The sequence below is a fragment of the Electrona antarctica genome, assembly GCF_951216825.1.
Source record: "Electrona antarctica genome assembly, chromosome: 9".
Classification (NCBI taxonomy): Eukaryota; Metazoa; Chordata; class Actinopteri; order Myctophiformes; family Myctophidae; genus Electrona; species Electrona antarctica.
Window position 1 is genome coordinate 40394658 of NC_136790.1, and position 21032 is coordinate 40415689.

General features: G+C 42.3%; 1 protein-coding gene across 1 annotated transcript; it reads right to left on the reverse strand.

The window, feature by feature from the left end:
- Positions 1 to 13237: 13237 nt before the first annotated feature.
- Positions 13238 to 20809, reverse strand: synprb (synaptoporin b; the record flags this gene model as incomplete). The annotated part of the gene is made up of 5 exons (XM_079510735.1): positions 13238 to 13588; positions 13707 to 13898; positions 14082 to 14280; positions 19748 to 19872; positions 20786 to 20809. The coding sequence occupies 5 exons, from the start codon at positions 20807 to 20809 to the stop codon at positions 13238 to 13240; spliced, it is 891 nt and encodes a 296-aa protein (XP_079366861.1).
- Positions 20810 to 21032: the final 223 nt, after the last annotated feature.

The window sequence follows — 21032 nt, forward strand, 5'->3', positions numbered from 1 at the left end:
TTGATGAGATACTTTGTATAGTCTAATCATGTACTAAATGTTTCTTTTATATCCCGCCCTTAGATCTAGCCACTGCTGCTTTGTTTAGGTTGATTTGATCATTATTGTTTCTTTTGAGTATTGAGCCATTTCCTTTTGTTTATCTGTTTTCTTTTGTTTCTCCCACACACATATGGAGTCCTACATGTGAGTTAACTGAGTTCAACAGAGCCGAGTGGTGCAGCTGACTGCTACAGGGGAGTTCACTAGGTTTCACTGTAGTCCACAATCCACACTCCACATGCAGCCCCAAAGGTTTGCAATATTGGTGTGAGTGCGTGCACCTCTTTTCATTGTGGCGCTTCTTCTTTCTGTGTGCTGTGTATGTGTATTGTGTGATTGCTGTGTGGTTGGCTGGAAATAGTGATCTAACCCAGGGATTCTCAACCCGTGGGTCGCGACCCCTCGGGGCGTCGCCAAATTATTTTAGGGGGTCCCCAAATTATTTTCAAATTTTTATTTTTCACGATTTTTCAAAAATAGCAGACCTACAAGCTCGTAGCGCGCCACTCGGTGGCGCGCTATGAGCTTGTAGATCTGCTATTTTTCAATAGCTAAATTATAACAATGCTGAAAACACCAAAAGGGGTTCCCGCCCAAAATGGTTTAAGGTTATTGTAGCAGTCAATTTATATTGGGGGTCGGGAGGGGGCGGGGCGGGGGTCCCGAGACATTGCCAAAGCATTTCCGGGGGTCCCCGGCCAAAAACGTTGAGAACCCCTGATCTAACCTACCCCTTTAGCTAGCTGCCCCTGTAGAAGTGTTGTCGCCCACTGGCCAGTTGACTCTGGCTATACTTATTGTGGTCAGTGATTGCCATTGCTCGTCTGCTTAACTTTATCTCTGGGGTTGTATGGAACTGTATTTTAATATTCTAGTTTTAACTGTATTGCTAATAAATACTGTTTATCCAGTGCATGTAGTGTTTTAACCCTTGTGTGGTTAATCTGAATAAATTCAATGTGTTTGGGGGAAACTCAATGTCTCGGTCTCATTGGCTTATCTGTGTTTTGGGGAACCCGATTTATAGTAGTAATTCATTCTATTCCTTGACAACATGTTAAAGAGAGCTGGCTCTCATCACCCTCTCCGCCTGAACACTGGTCTACTCCTGTTTGCTAAGCAGTATAGTAGCCCAGTATGCCAGGACTTTCACTGTCTTCTCTTCGTCCCAAAATAGCTGTGCTACAAATCACTAGTAGCTAAGGTGTTCAAAACACCTCTACAAAAGATAAATCCATTACAAGTGGCTTCCGTCCATACCTGTACATCTTAGTACTGTATAGCTCCCCTACAGAGCTGTTGTGTGACGTGCGCACAATATTATGTTTCATTAAATATACCATTAATAACTTATAATATTATGCTATAACACTCTTATTTTTTTTTTTAAGATATTTTTTTTGCGGCTTACGCCTTTTATTGGTTTTTGAAGGGACAGACAGTAGGCTGACAGGAAACGGGAGAGAGATGGGGGAAGACATGCAGTAAAGGCCGTGTCGGGATCGGGAGTCGAACCCGCGGCACACTGCGACTGGATTACCAGTCGGGTGCCCAGACGGTTACGCCACCGCCTGGGCTGCTATAACACCTTTGACTCATTCTGTAGCCCGGAGACACACCATTTGTGCGACACAAGACTAACACACTGTGTAAAGTACACACACTCCGTTACCCGCCGCTGATAGCCTGCTTGTATGAGGCTATCAGGAGCGACCCTAATTATAACCTTAAATCTGTATCGTGTTCACAATCACAAGTTTACGCAGTGTGCGTAAAGTCCCGACGCGGGCATCAAAGTCGGCACGGGAGACTCCCTATGCCTCCCACATGTCCGCTCGTCCCGAGCTCACTTCGTATGAGGCGTCGGGGATTGAGGGATACAGGGGAAAATATATAAACACACTCGCAACTTTTAATCTATGGCTTTTATGAGGCAGAGATTTATAGCTGCTTTTCCACTTGTATGTGCACTGCGCAAACTCTCGTGAAGAGAGACTGGTCAGGTCATAGCATACAACTAGAAAAAGTGCCCTTCTGGGCACAGGTCTCCACCAGGAGGATAGGAGTGTGTGTGTGATGCTTGGCAAAATGTTTAGGAGCAATATAAACGTGTGTGTGTGTGTGTGTGTGTGTGTGTGTGTGTGTGTGTGTGTGTGTGTGTGTGTGTGTGTGTGTGTGTGTGTGTGTGTGTGTGTGTGTGTGTGTGTGTGTGACGCGGCTTGGCCTGTTGTAGCGCCACCATGAGGCTGATTTGAAAACTGTCAAGTGGCATTTCTTCCAAAGCCTAGTGGGAATATGCATGCACAGTTTCACCACAATCGGACGCTGCGTTTAGTAGTTGTGGCGATTTGTACAAAACAGGTACAAGGCGGGCTACTCCTGAAAAGTTTAGAAGCCAATTGTAGCCAATGAGGGTGGATTATGAGAAATCAAACAAACCCGTCTTGATCACATGACTATGGAGAGCATGTGTACCAATTTGCGTGAAATTTGTATAAAATCTGAAGGAGTCATATTAGAAAATGTGTTTAACATATGTCGGCCTCCTGATGGCGCTATAAAGAGCAGATGTGAAAAATTCCAGGCAAAGATTTTTCCTTGGATTCTAGGGAGTTGGCATACAAAGTTATCCACAGATCCGTGCAGTTAGAGGTAAAACACTTTTTGGCCAGTTATAGCGCCACCATGAGGCTGAGTTGAAAATGTTCATGTGGCATTTCTTCCTCGGCCTAGTGGGAATGTGCGTGCACAATTTCACGGATATCACACGATGTGTTCATGATTTGCAGCATTTTGTTTGAAACTGAGCACTCCTGCGAACTTTGGAAGCGAATCTTAGCCAATCAGGATGGAGTCTGAGAAATCTGAAACACCTGTTTCGTTGAATGGCTCTAGAGAGACTGTGTACCAATTTGCGTGATGTTTGGACCAAATCTGTAGGTGTACTGTCCAAAAACTTATTTTGCACAAAGCGGCCTCCTGGTGGTGCTATAACAGGCCGTTCTGGAAATTTTGGGGCAGAGGTTCATCGTTGGCATCCAGGGAGTGAGTGTGCAAAATGTGGCATCGACCGGGTTAACGGTGCCGGAGATTAGCTGTTCACAGACGGAAGGACGGATGGACGGACGGACACACACACACACACACACACACACGGACGGACGGACGGAGTGCAAAACATACTCTCTCCCCATGCCTTCGGCCTGGTGGAGACAATTATCACATTGTTCCGCCTGCATGAACCCGTATAGAATATCGGGACGCAAGGGGCTAAATGTTAGAATACAGTATACATGCGTGGCCACTGGCCAATGTGCGTCAACCGGCTCCACTGAGACGTTGAAATATAGCCACTTTGACCTCTTTGGACTGGCACTGTATGCGAGTCTCTCCAGCCTGTCCTCCCTTTCTCCGTCCGTGGAAGGATTGAGAGAGGTGGCGAGCCGCTATCATCATCAAAAATAACCATTCCTGTACTTGTGGATCGGGGCGTGCCCGGATCCTCATACCTCGTCTTCCTCCCGCTCGGGGAAAAATAAACACCGGCAGGCTGTCACTAAGAATTCAGTTGTTAAATCAAACTAAACTTACCCCATGGAGTGACAGGAAAAACACAGACAACGGACATACTGTATTATTGGCTAATCAATAACATGGGAGGCCATCATAGATTACACTGAAGTATAAAAAATAGGTTTATTCAAGTCAAATCAAATTAATTTACAAAATAGTAAAAAGATAGGAGGCAGAGTAGAACAGAGTCCTCGGCCAACCTGCATTAACAAACACAACTCCCTATTCTTGTTATCTGGTTGAGTAAGAGATACAGTTTAGAGGCGTGCAAGCAAAAGTCTTCTGCCTGGACAAAAACATTCATACTTTTAACACCTCGGTTTTCAAAAGCGTCATGTTTAGAGTTACGCCCCGTCCAGGCGTGCTCATAGCAAGGGGCACGAGCGAACACGTCCGTGGACACGCATCTTTCCAGCGTGAACGCGTAAAGGGTTCCTTAAGTTCATTTCTGACCAAGGTCAACAGCGTGAATGCGTAAAGGGTTTCTTCAGTTCATTTCTGGGTTACTTCAGTTCATTACTGCTTTTATAGGAGAAACACAATATACAGCTACTGCAATAATGTAATTAATGCATACAGTTGAAGAAGACTTAACATAGCAGATTTAACCCATCGGCTGCCTTGCAAAAAACACTTTCATGAGTATAATACATGTGGGGTCAGAACACATAATTTAAAACAGTATTACAGTAACACAATAGGTGAAAGTCATGTGCATTGTGTCACACAAGCATAACATATGTCCTCGTTACTGAGACGCTCAGGGGTGGAGATCTTAGGGGCCACATTGGGGCGTCACTGGTTCGCCACTCACAACACAACATCAAGGTGGCGTAGTCGTACATTTTATAATACAAGTAAATTCCTTGCCCACCAGGTTACACAAGGGTGACAACATCGCAAGGGAGCCAACGACGCGTGGAACTAAGTAAAACCATAGGCTACTACTAAAATAATTACCACATCAATATACGTGCAAGTAATCCAAGTGATCCTCTATTTTGCTTTCTGTGCTCGCCCCCACGAGTCTGTTTCCTTCATTTAACACGTTATAGTTTTACTTTTTGTTGTCGAATCAATCAATACACCATCTCCTGCCCTCTCCTCCTCCTCTAGCGCCATGGTTCATAGGGGGGCAGCAAGGCTTTGTAGCTGGGGATGGACCCATAATATAACTCTCCATATGGTTCCATCTGTCTATGGGGATGTTTTAGAACCACAACCACCCTTGTTACATGCAGAGATGGTGCCCTCTGCAGGTACTTTCAGAGCCTGTTGCAGTTGTGCCTCTCCTCTCTCTCCAGTATCATCATGTATGTACTGTGCCTGCATATTGGATGCATATCCTTTGCTGTCGGGAGGAAAACACCTAACTCCATTTTTGAGTTGTTTTTTTCTAATCATAAATCAGTGCTATTGAACACCCTTTACGTCTGTGTATTGTTTCGAAAATATTGAACCAATGAAAAGTATAGTAAAAGGCACTTAATTGGGACAAAACCTATTTTCATTTTTTTTCTTTTTTGTTGGCTTTCGCCTTTATTTTATATTTTTTTATGGAGGGACAGACAGTAGGGTGACAGGAAATGGGGAGAAAGATGGGGGGGAAGACATGCAGTAAAGGCCGTCGGGATCGGGAGTCGAACCCGTAGCACACTGCCAGACTGGATTACCAGCCAAGGTGCCTGGACCACTGAGCCATGGCCCAGGCAGGACAAAACCTCTTAACTACATTGGACCCTCAAACTGTCTGCTAAAACATGGAAGTAATTGATTATATAAATTTAAGTCACGACACCAACTTTGATGAGCCAGTATTGCTTTGTTCTCTAAATATAAGGTTTTCTTTATCGTGAAAAATGTATATTTTTCATTTTCTGAAAAATGTTGGAGTTAAAGGGGCATTCCACTCATTTTCAACATTTTACTATGTCATTAATATACCTTAGAGCTGTTGTGTGGAAATAATAAAAAGGTTCCCCCATTCTGTGTTTCCTAGAACTAGAGGTCTGAAAAAAAGCATTAACATGGTGAAACACAACTTGATGATGTCATCAAGATGTGTTTCACCATGTTAATGATTTTTTTCATAATTACAGTTCTAGGAAACACAGAATGGGGGGACCTTTTTTATTATTTCCACACAACAGCTCTAAGGTATATTAATGACATAGTAAAATGTTGAAAATGGGTGGTTTTCCCCTTTAAGTGGTTTCTTCAGAGATATTTGTCATGGTTATATTTCTGTTGACGGGTTGGTAAACAAAATACGTAATACTACTAGGCCTACTAGTCTATATGGGCTTCTAATTATATTATTAACTCGTGTGTTAAAGGGATATTGAATATATTTCCATTCATTGTGCTCTATACTCAACACAATAAGAGATGCATTTCAACTCGGTGAAAACGGGACTCAAGTGCAAGATCCTCTTCTTGTAAAGACAACTGTGTCATGCTCCTTCATGTAACCATGTATTTCCTCCTGACTCTAATTGTTGTGTTGGGCGCACATCCACTGTAATTTCCTTCAAAAGAATTACAGAGCCCTGGACACCAGCATGTTTAACATCTCCGCTGGGAGGATCGGTGAAGTCGCTCCAAAAGCCTTTTTTGTTCATTCTAATTGCCATGGGGACAGAGAAGATGCAGTTTACGGAGATGCTCCACGTACTTCACACTCTATAACCAATTAAAGCCTCCATTCTTATTGGTGAAACTGAACAGAGTTCACAAATGTCTTAATAGCTATAGGGCATAGCATGAATACATGAATGCATTTATGAATGAATTAATGAATGATTTTATTTTCGTGTCTGGCTGTCTTTCACAGCCCATCCCTTATATGGGATTATTCAGACATAATTTACAATAGGGCCTGTCTGCATTATATTTCCTGTGCCAACACGCTGACACCAAAATAGTAAACACAAATAAATAATTATCACACAATGAATGTACACATAACTCTGATCGAGAGTACATTCGAGTAGTCCATTTGTCAAGCTAAAGATTAAAGTGAAGGGCGAGAGAGAGAAAGAGAGAGATAGAGAATTAAAAGAACAAGGAGATAATGGATGTGTGTGTGTGTGTGTGTTTAACACACACACACACACACACACACACACACACACACACACACACACACACACACACACACACACACAGGTTGAGGATTCATTTTCTTAAAAAACATGAACCCAAATATTTACTCAAGGCCTTTACCATTTTCTTTTCATGTTAATTGTCATTTATACGTTTTCAAATTTCAATTAGGAACAAATATAGTTTCAGAGTTCAAGAGGTATTTATTTGTAGTTTTGCAGAGAGCCTCTGTATCAGGTAATTTACATGCATGAATACAGAAGGCTATTTCCGTATCCTCTCTAGAGAGGATATTCAAACCGATAGCAATTGGAATCAGTTTCGAACACGTTAATTTACTTTCCGTGACCATTTTCTTAATCAAACATGGCCAACACAGCATTCTGACCAAAACAAACATATGTGTTTAGTAGTGCACTTTTGCGTTCTATTGTTAAAGCGCAAATAACATGCATTTTAAAACTGCTTTTAATATTTAATATCATATTGTCTATGTCCCTCAAAGTTATTTCTAATGGTGTGAGCCTCAATCACCACTCTGATATAACCAGTCCTTGTCATTTCTTTCTGGACTTTGAAAGCAGTTTTAGCTGCAGTACCACAATGTCCTGAGATGGTGGGGGTGCTGATATGCAGATTATTTAATATTTGAGTCATTATAATACTGATGCTAGATACAACCAGGCTTGTTTCCATTCCATGCCAGCTTGGAAAATCAACAATGGTGGACATTGTAAACAAAGTGGAAATGCAAATTTGGAACTGAAGACTGAAGAAGAGGAAGAATTATACAAAGTAGGGTGACATTGATGACATCACGATGAGGACAAAATCAGTTGAGCTGTTCCTGAGAGCAATTTCCATTAAAGCACCAATATGATATGAAAGCCTGATTGTTCAAAATTGGTTATTTGTGGGGATAGAAAACACATATGGGATCCCCAAAAACCCCAAAGAAATTGAAAAAGTTAAATTTTATGTTATAGGTCCTTTAAATAAAACCAAATTTTCTCGTTTGATTTCTTGTGCGCACTAAAGCAAATCCAGATGGCAGCTTCTCAAAGCTGAGCTGGCCCTGTGATTGGCTGGCAGAGCGAGCTCACAGCGCCAGACTTACCACTGGTATCGCATCCGTACTCCGTAGTGATTCAGCACTACCATAGACTTTGAATGGCAATATACTAAGGCAATTTGAGCTTACCTAGAGACAAACCTCATGCCTTTGAACCACAAATTCATGGGTTCGAATCTGGGTACTGCCAACTCAGCATATGAGTAGCACGGCTTGGGTGTGGCAAGTCGTGCGGAAGTCCTGGTAAGTTGTAACTGATGGTACTGTAGGTGTGGCACTCCGCTCCAGCTCTATAGTCTAACACATTTTTACGGGGATAGAATCCCACGTGTTACGTGTCGTAAAAAGGACTCACGCTTTCACTTGATAGTTCTGTCTGTCTGTATGTTTGGGGTACGAACAGCTGCAATACAGCTGGGTGACCTAAAGTGGCACTGTCGAGCAGCCTTAAAGGGCCATTCACGCTGAGCATTATAAATGCAACCAGCCAGCTGTGTTGTTGAGCAACCGCACCGCTCAGTTCGCACAGGTTTTATTTTCCTTATTGATTGGTTATTGATTTAATTATTGTAATATTGTCTGGGCTAGTAGGCTACTCATCAGACCAAAGTTGAATCCATACCGTCTTCAGAAACAATAAGTTGTGTACCGGTACATCCATGCTCAGCCTTCCTTTATTCGATTAGGTGTTTTCAGTGTTCATCAATTCAACCATCTTCAAATTGGTCTAAATAAAAAAGTCCTATCTGATTACATTCAACGACGTTAAACTCACTTTGCCACTCATTTTTCCACTAGATTCAGTTTGCCACTCAATTAAGTTTGCCACTCGATTCTGATGATTACTGTGGTGTTATTAACACAGGTAGTATCATATAACGGATCGTATTGGGTATTACATATTGTATCAATACCAAACAACAATAATCATGGATAAAACAAAAACTCTTGTGCTTGCCAGTTTGCATTGTTACAAACAGTCTGTACGGGGTGATGCTTGTCTTTTATACTCCTTTTTTCTCCATTCAAGCATACTGTTGTAAATAGCAGGGAATGGAGGGAGCTGTGATACCTTGAGTTTCCTTAACTGCCTGAGGTGGTGCAGGCCTTGCCTTGCCTTCTTTGCCACAGATTCTGTGTGCATTCTCCAGTCCTTAGTGATATACTTGAAGATACTCCCCCTAGTTGGTGAGAGAAGAGGAGGCAGAGGACAGGGTGAGATGGAGGCAGATGAAGTGAAAAGCCAAGAGGAAAAGAAGAAGAGGAAGAGGCAGTTTGGATATCAGTACGTGGACTTCTTGAAGCAAGTGGTACGCACGGGCTGCATGGGCCAGGGAGAGCTTGATTCGCGCACCAAGACGTCAGCGCAGGTCTTGATGACCAGGGCCTTGATGACCAGGGCCTTGAACCGTCCATAATGCATTCAGATCAGCACTTTCAATTGATGGATGCTTACTTTTGTAATCTGTGATTTCTCTTAAACCTTGCCAGACAGAAATTAACAGTCTTAGGAGGGATAAAACTATTGAGTCCCTAAACAGATTAAATCATTGGCCCAAACACAAGAGCCACTAATACAGTAGTTAGACTACCGGTAATCCTATCAGGCTCAGTGGGTGATTAGCTGTGCAGTTCATTATCCTCACAACAGACATCTCTACTTTGTTATTCCCTAAATGGGTGACCATAGCTGAATGGTTAGAGACCCTCCCTGGGAAGCCAAATGTCCCAGGTACGAGGGTCATTGAGCAAGACACGTAAGCCTAACTGCCCCCATGGCTGCTGCTCCTAGTAGTTATAGGGTGGGGAGATGCAGTGGAGAAATCTCATGTATTTGCAAACACAGAGACAGTCTGTCTCTGTGTTTTCATCCCTTCTCTATTTTAGCTCCTTATATCTTCCATATACAGAACACAGGTTGGACCGTGAATCAGGGAGAAAGTTCAGAGGCTTAGTCCAAAGTACAATACTGGAGCACATGGTCCATGGATACAATGCAATCAAGTTATTTGATTCATGACTAACGGTTTGATGGTCTGACAGACAGATAAAGATACACCATGCTATAAACCTCTTGAATTTCTCCCTGATTCTGAGAGCACCAGTCAAACAGGCCCACAATTCCTTTCTACGTGGACTTATACTAGCCTGCAGGTAAACCATCCCTGTCACGTGAATTCACATTATCATGCGTCCAGAGCCAATCAGTGTCTGTCAATCACAGGGCCCTGAGCACAGACGCTGCTTGGCCTTTTGGTTTCTGCAAAACGCCCACCCAGCGCTTGGGGCCAGACCGGGGCAGAAGACACATGATAATGTAAATTCCTGGCGACAGGAATTGTTTACCAGGCTAGACTTAGAGCACTTAAAATTTCTCCCCTCATCACAGTCAAATCTTATTTGTCTTACTGCTGGGTAGGAATGGGTGTATCAATACTGAAAACGTCAATATTTGCCATACAATATTTTCTTTTTGAAAATCAATATCTGCATCTGAGGAAAGGATAAACAATAGCCCAATAGTACCTGAATTATTCAAAACACAAATATGATATTTGGCTTTCAACATAGGCGCATTACAGTACATATATTAACACACAGAGGGCGGACACAGGTACGAGCTAAAATGTATTAATTTATTACAAATATTAATAAATTATTAATACAATTATGCCTTACTGAAGGACAACGTGAAACAATATCAATTATATATTATACATATATTTCCTAAATCTATTTGAAAAATAAAAGCATATATAACACAGAGCTATATCCACAGAATGGCATCTGTTACACTGCTATAATAAAATAATTATATTTATAGAAATGTATAGGAAAACTGTATGTAACTAATTATTCAGACACACTATTAGCAAAATCAACAAACAACAATACATTGCATAATGACTACAATACTGTCAAACTGAAAAACACTCACGCACGCACGCACGCACAACTACACCACTATTACTCTTATTTCCTGTCAAGCTCAGAAAATGTTTCATGATTGTAAACTGGCCATGGATAGTAAATTCATTGACAAGCTCATATTGGCTTATTGGAATATGCTCCCAATGCCATAGTAGGCACGTTTTTTCTTTTTAGGGGCGCTAGTCCCTCCTATATCCAGCTTTTACGTCCTATACACAAACATTACCCATTGACAATGAATGGAGAATTTTACATCATATTGTCTGAGCAAATAGACAAGTACTGTCAATTTTACGTCATCATACCCGGACGTTATGCATTAGTGGCAAAAAACTAGTTTCTGGCCTTGACAGCCCATACACGTACAGTATGCCACTCAATTTGACACTCGATTTGCCAATCAATTTGCCATTCACTTTACCCTATAGAACAGGGGTTCTCAACCCGTGGGTCGCGACCCCTCGGGGGGTCGCCAAATTATGTTAGGGGTCCCCAAATTATTAAAAAAAAAAAAAAAAGAAAGAAAAAGATCTTTTTTTTTGACGATTTTTCAAAAATAGCAGACCTACAAGCTCGTAGCACGCCACCGCTATGAGCTTGTAGATCTGCTATTTTTCAATAGCTAAATTATAACAATGCTTAAAACACCAAAAGGGGTTCCCGCCCAAAATGGTTTAAGGTTATTGTAGCAGTCAATTTATATTGGGGGTCGGGAGGGGGCGGGGCGGGGGTCCCGAGACATTGCCAAAGCATTTCTGGGGGTCCCCGGCCAAAAACGTTGAGAACCCCTGCTATAGAAGGCTCTGCATCTAACTTTAATGTATAGCTGCACCACAAGTGGTGTACAATAGGCTTAAAAAAGGAGAAATATTCAGTACACAAAATGTACATGACATGTTGGTTTGTGCATACAATATACAGTAGGCCTACTGTCACTGAACATCGTTATCATCCCAGAATAGGAAGACATGATGACAAGATCATCAGTGTAAAGTAGATGGTTAATAAGGAGCCTTTCTCCCACCATACAGCCAACCCATGAAAAACACGTTTTTGCAGCAAACATTTGTAACATTTGTGGCAGCCCCTATGGGTGGAAGTGTGATTTTGGCTTCTCAATGTGTGATTGATTTGGGTAGATCAGAGGGTGAATTTATGAATTTTGGCATTTATTGTAGAAGAAAATACTCCACAAGCTTTGGAAGCAGCCAATCGTGTGAAGTGAAGGGTGCTCTTGTGTCCATATTTTGGTGTGTGTGCGCACACTTTGTTCTACAGTTGGAGGCCATCGATATTGTCCTTTTCTTTTTGCTGAGTTTTGCGTGATCTGCGCAAAAGGACAGTTAACCCATTTTGGGCGGGAACCCCTTTTGGTGTTTTAAACATTATGTTATAATTTAGCTATTGAAAAATAGCAGATCTACAAGCTCATAGCGCGCCACCGAGTGAAAATATTTATTTCAGAAAACTGGAGGATTTAGAAGGATTTTTAAAAATGTTGAGGTCAGGCCTAAATGGGTCAAATGATAAGGGACAATATCGATGGCACCCAACTGTACATAAACATTAAATGCAAAATTGCATTTAACCCTATATAGAACACTAAACACGGGTGATTTTGACCCGGACAATTATATTTTTGCAATTTGTTTTCATGTAAACACAAACATTGCGTAACACAAATATTGAAGACAAAAGTGAGGACGCAACTTGTGATTGACTGGAATGAGATGATGCGTGATGATGTACTGTATGATGATAAGAATGCCCCTCACTTCACACAGGTGTGATTGTTTTCCTCAATACGTACATTGCTCAGCCAATCAAATCATCGCTATTGGGTACACACAAACACACAAAGCTGGGAATAGGAGGCAAACCTGAATGATATATGTTTATCACATGACACTGATATAGCGATTTGAGTGAAGTCTGTACACAAACTCAGAAACACACTCACAGACAAACATAATCTCTGCGTCCTGGCCTATAGGCCTCAAGGTCTGGCAGAGGAAAATATCAATATATTTTATTGAGAATAATCATGTTGTATCCTTTGATGTGAAAATGTACTGTATATGTATTGTTATACATGTTCATATAGCTACTGTGGAGTCAGTACTGCTGTATGGGGCCGAGACATGGACCCTCACAGTACAACAGGAAAAGCCCTGGATGGAGTCTACACAAGAATGCTATGAATGGCACTAGGTGTCACATGGACGGACCGCATCAGAAATGTGGACCTCTATGGGGACCTACCACTGGTCATGGAGAAAGTCAGAGGGCACTGCGTCAGGCACCCAGAACTTGAGCCAAGTAAATTGATCCTATGCGAGCCAACCCAGGGCAAAGCCAGGAAGGGAAAGAAGCGTTGGCTGACAACACTGCAGAGCTCAAGAACCTGATGTTGGATAGGAAATTGTGGAGGGCAGCGATCCAAGAATCCCGAGTTGGTGTTGGCTAGACCTCACTCTCGCAGCAACTAACTATACATGAAGAATAAGCTGAGATCTAAATCTCCTTGACAAATATCATTGTCCCCTTCGAGGTAGTCCTATTCTCCTGGCCATATATGATTGGTGTGCCTAGCTGTGTGTGGGGTAAGCTAAAGCTTCCCAGGGACTGATTGAAGCTACCTAAATGCCCCTCTGACTCCGTGATGCTCTGCTGTCGGTAGGTCTGTTGATCAAAACGTTCACCTTGTTGGTCGAAGCTGCTCTCGCTGTAAAGCCGCTGCCTCATTCCACTTTTGCCTGAAGCACTCCTGGTTGGATATCGCTTGCCAGTTTTGTACCAGTATGTCTCCTTGAAGACAAACCAAATATTGCCACCCCATAGGATTAGGTTAATGAAACCAAAAACCTAGAGATGGAAAAGGGCAGAGATACAAATTGTATTTCTTGGAGTAAAACAAAATAAATACCTTAAGTTGTTTAAATCAGTGGCCAACACATGATGCATTTGGCACCTGAATACCTACCACAGATGAATTAAGGCTTGTCCAGAGAGGCTCCTGGGTAGCCGTGCATATATTTGCATAAGCTCTGCAAGCCGTGATGAGCAGAAGGACCTTGGTAGGGTCTGTGGCATCCTTAACATCAGAGAGAGCTTTGGCCCATGTACAAGAACTAACCAGCCACATTAATGAGAATATGACTGTAACAACAAAATCCTGTTTGAGGGAGACAGTAAGGAGCATTATGAAGAGAGAGTCTTATATTGGATACCATAATCAAAATATTCTACACAAAGAACAATTCCATTTAAACTGATTCACTGAGTAAGCCTACTAATACACCAATACTGTATTTGGAATCTATTCATAACTGATATTTAAAGATGTGAACTCACTGACCACGAGTGGGCCTCTGTTGTTCTCTCGGTACTTGTTCTGGTAGAAGATATACACAATCGTTGCCAGCAGGGAGTAAAGGAAGGCAAACACACCCACTGTCACAAAACACTGAGCTGCTGAGGAGAAATCTCCCTGCAGGAAGAAGACCTCCTGTCTGTTCTTCTCACACAAGGGGGCTTTGAAATGCACTTGTTGTAATCTACAAGACAGGAAAAAATGTATAAAGTTAAATCTTGTCAAGAAAATATGTCACGATAAGGGAATGTCAGTCGGTAGGCAAATTGTCACTGACTGACATCTACTATAAGTGTCAGTGTCAAGATCAGCCTTGAATAGCCAGTAATAATGACACTTGCAGACTGCAGCTGTTGTACTGGGAGCACATACAGAAATAAAACATTATACAATATACATGGTACTGAAAATCAGGTGTTAAAATACAAGAGTACTCAGTCACACAACCCTCCAAGGTTGTGTTGATAATGAATTTGAGAAATAGGCCACGAAAGTAGTAGGTGCATGTGGTTCCCAACTTCCCATCATAAAACCATACAAATAATACCAAACCACACCAAAGGGTTGAGACGGTATGATACTCTATGTCCTGACTCCTGACCCAAGTGATTAAAGGAGCATTCAGTGATTTGGGTGATTTGGAAAACCACCCAGTCCGCCCCGGTAACAAAATGTGCACATGCACGCTCTACAGTGGGGGGAAGTGCAACAGGCCAACAGCATGTGCACCAAGGCCCGCCCCCACTCGATCAAGATTGGAGGAAGGCCCCTCTCATCCTGATTGGATGAAGGTTTTGCCACCCGCCACCAAAACTGAAACTAGGGTTTTTTGACCCCAGGGGCTCACTGGGGACAGGGAGGATTTCCTTATATGGTCAGCACACTCTATAGTAGGGAGGATTATCCAGAAAAAAATAAAAAATAAGTGATATTTGAATTAAGTCAAATCACTGAATATACATTTAAATTAGTTGGAATGTCAATGGTTGCTTGAGGGTTGGGAAGGTTACTTTTAAAAAGTAATCCCCTACAGTTACAAGTTACTTGCTATAAATTGTAGTCAGTAACGTAATCTGAGTACCAAAATTTAAAAAGTAACGGGTTACTTTCAGTTACTTTTGGATTACTTTTAAGCAAACCTCTATTTAATTACATAAAACAAGTTTTACCATTGATAACCAGAGCAGAATGTTTAGCCTATATAAAATTAAGAAAAAACTACAGAAATATTGTTAAATCAGTGGTTCTCAACCTTTTTACAAGTACCACCTCAGAAAATATTTGGCTCTCAAGTAGCCTACCACCATTATGATTCATGTTAAAATGTAGTCCTATTCGGCTAGGCACAGGTTTGCACAAAAGGCAAATTAATTCCTAATCATTATAATAATAATTCCTAATCATTATAATACATATACAAATATAAATAATATATGTATACAGCCAAATTAAGGCATGCTGTACAACTTGGTAGGCCTATTGAGGAAAAATGGTTCTCCCATGACAGAGTGCAGACAGACAGACAGGCAGGCAGACAGACAGAGAGACAGGCAGGCAAGCACGCAGGCAGACAGGCAGGCACGCAGGCAGACAGACAGACAGGCAGGCAGACAGGAAGGCAGGCAGGCAGATACGACGCGCGCGCACACACACACACACACACACACACACACACAGACAAATAAGCTTGCTAGCGCAATTGTTATATGCGCGATTGAGTGAACCAGTTTGACTTCGCCATGCGCGATGCGATCCACAGCTGTAATTAATCGCGGACTGATTCAGTTTGCATCTAGAAATCAACGCTATGCCATGGAGCCATCCATGGAGTTATGGTTATGTCCGCATCATATAGTGAGCAATGCATCGCCTGGTGTGCCATTTGAACAGTATATATCGTATCATTCCACTCCCCGTCGGAATCTCACTACCCACGGCCACCCGTGTCCCCGCGTCCTCTTGTCCCCGCGGTTACAGAGCTGTCAGTGTCCGCTGGCTACAGATCACGCTATAAAATATAATATAATGTGGCCGGTTGGAATTGAGCCTCAGGGGCCACCATAGGGACAGTCCACTGCCTCATTGACAATCAGGTGACTGGTGACTATTTAAAGGCCCCATCAGATGTTTGGTGAATGCTGCCGAGGGTCTCGAAACCTGGGTTGCTATGGCTAGTGGGCTCCAGGAAAGAGAATTGGGGCAGCAGCTTGGGGTTGTTTCCCCATGCAATGCCAACAACATGGACGTTTTACCTCCTGAATATCTGCTCTATGTACCCAGAGAGAGGAAATGTCCGTCATTTAGGGGGACCTCTGGGATTTTAGTAGAAGATTGGGTTGAGGAGGTAAGGGCTACAATAAGGACCCTACATCTAAGACCTACTGAGCAAGCTGATTTTATTCATGACCATCTGGAGGGGGATGCTAAAAATGAGATCAGGTATAGGCCTAGGGTAGATCGAGAAGACCCAGAACGGTTAATAGCTATTCTCCAGGATGTGTATGGCTGTTCTACACCGTATGTCTGTCTTCTACAGAGCTTCTTGGCAAGGAAGCAGTTGGGGAGAGAGTCATTGCAACAATATTCCCATTCTTTATGTTATTTAATGGAGAAACTTGAACGCTGTGTCTCAGATGGAATGCCTACTTTTTCCACCCTGCTGCGTGACCAATTTGTTCAGAATATCTGTGATTCTGACCTCCGCAGGGAGCTGAAGCGCATTGTACGTGAACATCCTGACTATTCCCTCCTACAGGTCAGGGCTGAGGCTATCCGTTGGGAGCGGGAGGGGCGGCCAGATGACCCTACAAGTAGGAGTTCCACTCTCCCTGCATGTGCCACTCAGTGTATGGGTACTGTGCCACCTAGTAGCCCTGCTGTCGTAGAGATGGCGGATATGAAAAAAATGTTGCAGCAACAGCAAGAACAACTTAACAAACTTAGGCAGGTTCTCCTAACCCTACAGACAGACCCTAGACCCCCCAAGCCTAACCTTTCAGGTCCTGTGAATGTCCAGCAAGGTGCATGTACGAGACTAACAGCCACCCAGGTGGAAAATTCTGCACTTCCAGTACGGTCAGATGTTGACTTGGCTGCGCTTCAAGCTGCTGACCGCTCTATAGGTGCCCTCATTCCATTCTGGCAGGCACAACGGAGACCTGGGCGCATGGCAAAGCAAGGCCTCCCTTCTGAAACCCTTGGCCTACTGAAACAATGGGATCGTCTCACCCTGGAGGACGGACTGCTGTACAGGGTGTACCGAAGGCCAGATGGAGTGGGGAAAGTACATCAGCTGCTACTTCCAGAGTGTATGAGGGAGGAGGTGTTCCGCAAATCACACCACAACCATGGTCAGTGGGGCACACGGCAAACCACTGATCTGATCCGGCAGAGGTATTACTGGCCAGGCATGTGGCAGACTATCAATCGCTGGTGTCGGCTGTGTAAACGATGCAGTCTACCAAACGATACTCTGCCTTGGGAGAGGGCCCCTACCCTCCATCAGGTCCCAGATGTTGACACCCCCTCCCCTGGCTCGTCGGCGATGGTGAGACGCCCTCAGGCCCTGATGCACCCACCAGCCCCTCCTTGTGAAGTGGTGGTACGACGTTCTGCCTGCGGGACAGCCGTTAGACACTCCAATCCTCATCACCTACCAGTGAAGATATTGGATGGAGCTACACATTTCTGTGTGCCTGGTGGGAGCTGCTCCACGTCAGTGATGTTTAGGCCATGGTGTTGGGGTGGTACATTGTCGGGACGCCAATGAAAAAGAAAATGGGGGTAGATGTGGCCGGTTGGAATTGAGCCTCAGGGGCCACCATAGGGACAGTCCACTGCCTCATTGACAATCAGGTGACTATTTAAAGGCCCTGTCATCTGCCAAACATCAGATGTTTGGTGAATGCTGCCGAGGGTCTCGAGACCTGGGTCTGCTTCTGGGTTTTTAATTATACTAGTGCCAGGGTGAGTAACATGTCTCAACTGTTGTTTTAATCATGTTCATTCTGCATCTAAGCGTATCTGTTATTCAGGTTGATGTTAATTCATTATGAATCTAAATGTATTCAGGTTGATAAGTCATGTGCCCTAGCTGTGCTGACCTCTCTCGTGGCAGGAGGGAATGTGTGAGTACACATGGACATTTCAAGGTATACATTCAATTTGTTACAATTATTTATTTTGTTTATATTTATATTGTGTACTAAATGTATGTTGTTCCCACTCCTTTAGATCTATCTATTCACTTATCCATTCTATTCCTTGATACCTCAAGGTGGCGTAGTCGTACAATTGTAATGCGTAACTTTCTTGCCGCACCTGGTTACAAGGTATATGGGGACTGGAGACAGTGGAGAGTTAGATTCTGACGGCGGGGAAAACCATTGGTGCTGCTGGGGGACCGACGCGAGCGCGCTGCTCGTGTGCCCACAGTGCATGCTGCATGGGCAGCAGCAGCGACACAGCGCACTGATGATCATTTATCATGCGTAATCGACTGATTATTTTATTGTTTGGTGTTTTAACTTATTTGAAGCCTTAAGATTGATGAGGGGAAGGGGAGAATGTAACCAAGCCTGTAACCCCCGTTACTATACCTCCGTTACTGTAATCCAGATTACACATTTTAAAATGTACTCTAAGATGTTACAGTTACCGTTTTGTTGTACTCTGATTACGTAACGGCGTTACATGTAATCCGTTACTTCCCAATAAAACTACATGCGTCTACACGCGTCTACTCGCAACCGTTTGGTTTCAAGGAGTTGCATGGCGACCCTTTGGTGTGGTTTGGGCTTTACACTAGTTCTACACAAATATTTACATTCAAAAGACCACAATGGAAATAAATTATCAAGCTTTCTTGTGTTTTATCCTTTTGCCAGATATGCACACATTTTTGAATGATTGATTGCTTGATTGATTGATTGATTGATTGATTGATTGAATGAATACTAACAGTACAGGAAGTACAGTCAAATGGATAACACAAAAAGCCCCGGCTTGTTTCCATTGTGGTCCTTTGTACTCAATGAATCAGTAATATACAGACAAAACAATACAATACAATACAAACTATAGGCTACTACAAAGCATATCGAAATAAAGCTCAGTAGAATCATAAGGTATATTTACAAAGAAGGGTCAGGGGATTCTACAAGGTGTTCAACGAGTTAAACTATGTTCACTTGTATTTTAACGTAAGGAATTATTTTAAGTTTGCTTTGAACTTGCTGGGGAGGGAGGGAGTTGAGCTCCTTTATAGAATGCATTTTACCACATGTTTAACTGTTCAACACCCGTAAGGTTTTTTTTAACCCTCTCAAGGAACCGGACCACACTTTGAGACCCTGCACTGGTGTAGAGCGTCTCCAGAGAGCCAACATGCACAATATCAGCACCCTGACTCTGTTTGACAAGAATGGAACAGAGCCAATCAGCACCCTGACTCTGTTTGACCAGAATGGAACACTGGTGTAGAGCGTTTCCAGAGAGCACAATATCAGCACCCTGACTCTGTTTGACCAGAATGGAACAGAGCCTTCATTGGTATCATTGGTAACATCTATTATTAAGCAAGGAAGATGACCATTTCTTTCCAATAGGCCTACATGCAGAGAATCCATTTGAGAGTAAAACACATACTACACCTGAAAGGATAGGCAAAGTCAATGTTGATGCTGAGGTTGCTCTGCCTTCTATCTGCACAGTCCACTTTAACCCGCAGGTGTCCATAGTATCCTCCACATGTTGCAAAAGCACAGATGGCAAATATCTGTGAAATAACATAATGTTATAATGGGCTAGTACCAGCTATAGGCCTATATACATTTAATTGTTACATCTCTGCTTGAAGCATTAGTTTCTCATCATTTTCAAAATGATATATGATGTATAAATAAAATAAACAAACAAACAAACGTAATAGCAATAGCTGCCGATATTATATTATTTTTGCAGAATATATGCAACATAATTCTTGAGATAATTCTGTATAAAGGCACTTTCTCATTTGCTAAACAAAAATGCATCAGCTATAGCCTTTCAACCTCAACATTATCTAAATGCTAGAATGAATGTATCAACGCTGTAATTATCTATCAAATAATACCTACTGTGATAGTATTAAATATTACATGAATGTCAACACCAACTGCAAATATAGCCACGCCTTACAGAGTCTCTCATGCTTCATTAAATTCAAGGCTGTTTAATCTTATCATTGATTTTAAAATACCGGTACATAACATGAATATTTTAAAGATGGGAAGACAGCAAACAGAGCTGCCTGTTGTGCACTATAGGGTGGTCACAGCAACACATGGTGACACAACTTTTTGAGTAATTACAGAATTGCTTTTATCTTTTTTCAGAGAGAGAAATCTCTCTCTCTCTCTCTCTCTCTATATATATATATTATATATACAGAAAATGTGTTCACTTACTTACTATAATCGACATTTGAAATGAAACTACACAGTTCCTCTTCAACTAGTATTTTTAAAGCCATAAATCAATTACTATTGAATATTGATTATGTGATTAAATCATTACAATATAAACACTAGTCTTGACTGAATCAGATTCAGTATTAATTAGCAATACTATTATGAGCCACAATAAATAATACAAATAAAACGAAACAATTGATACAGCAAATATCAACATGCTTAAGAAAAGAAGCTTACCGGAGCAAATATAACCATGCACATTTAAAAACCAAAGAGCTCTGGTTCTACTCCACAGGATGTTAGTTGCTTTTTATCATAATGTAGTAATTCTGCTGTTGTAGATACAGAGTCATTCTTGAAGGGAAGCCAGTCTTGAGGAGGTTTTGATTAGCCTAGATATTGCTATGTAAAAGTATCTCTGCACTGCTTTTCCCAAGCTTTCCTATCAAAAGCTCTCTACACACTGAGATTAAAGTATAGCTCT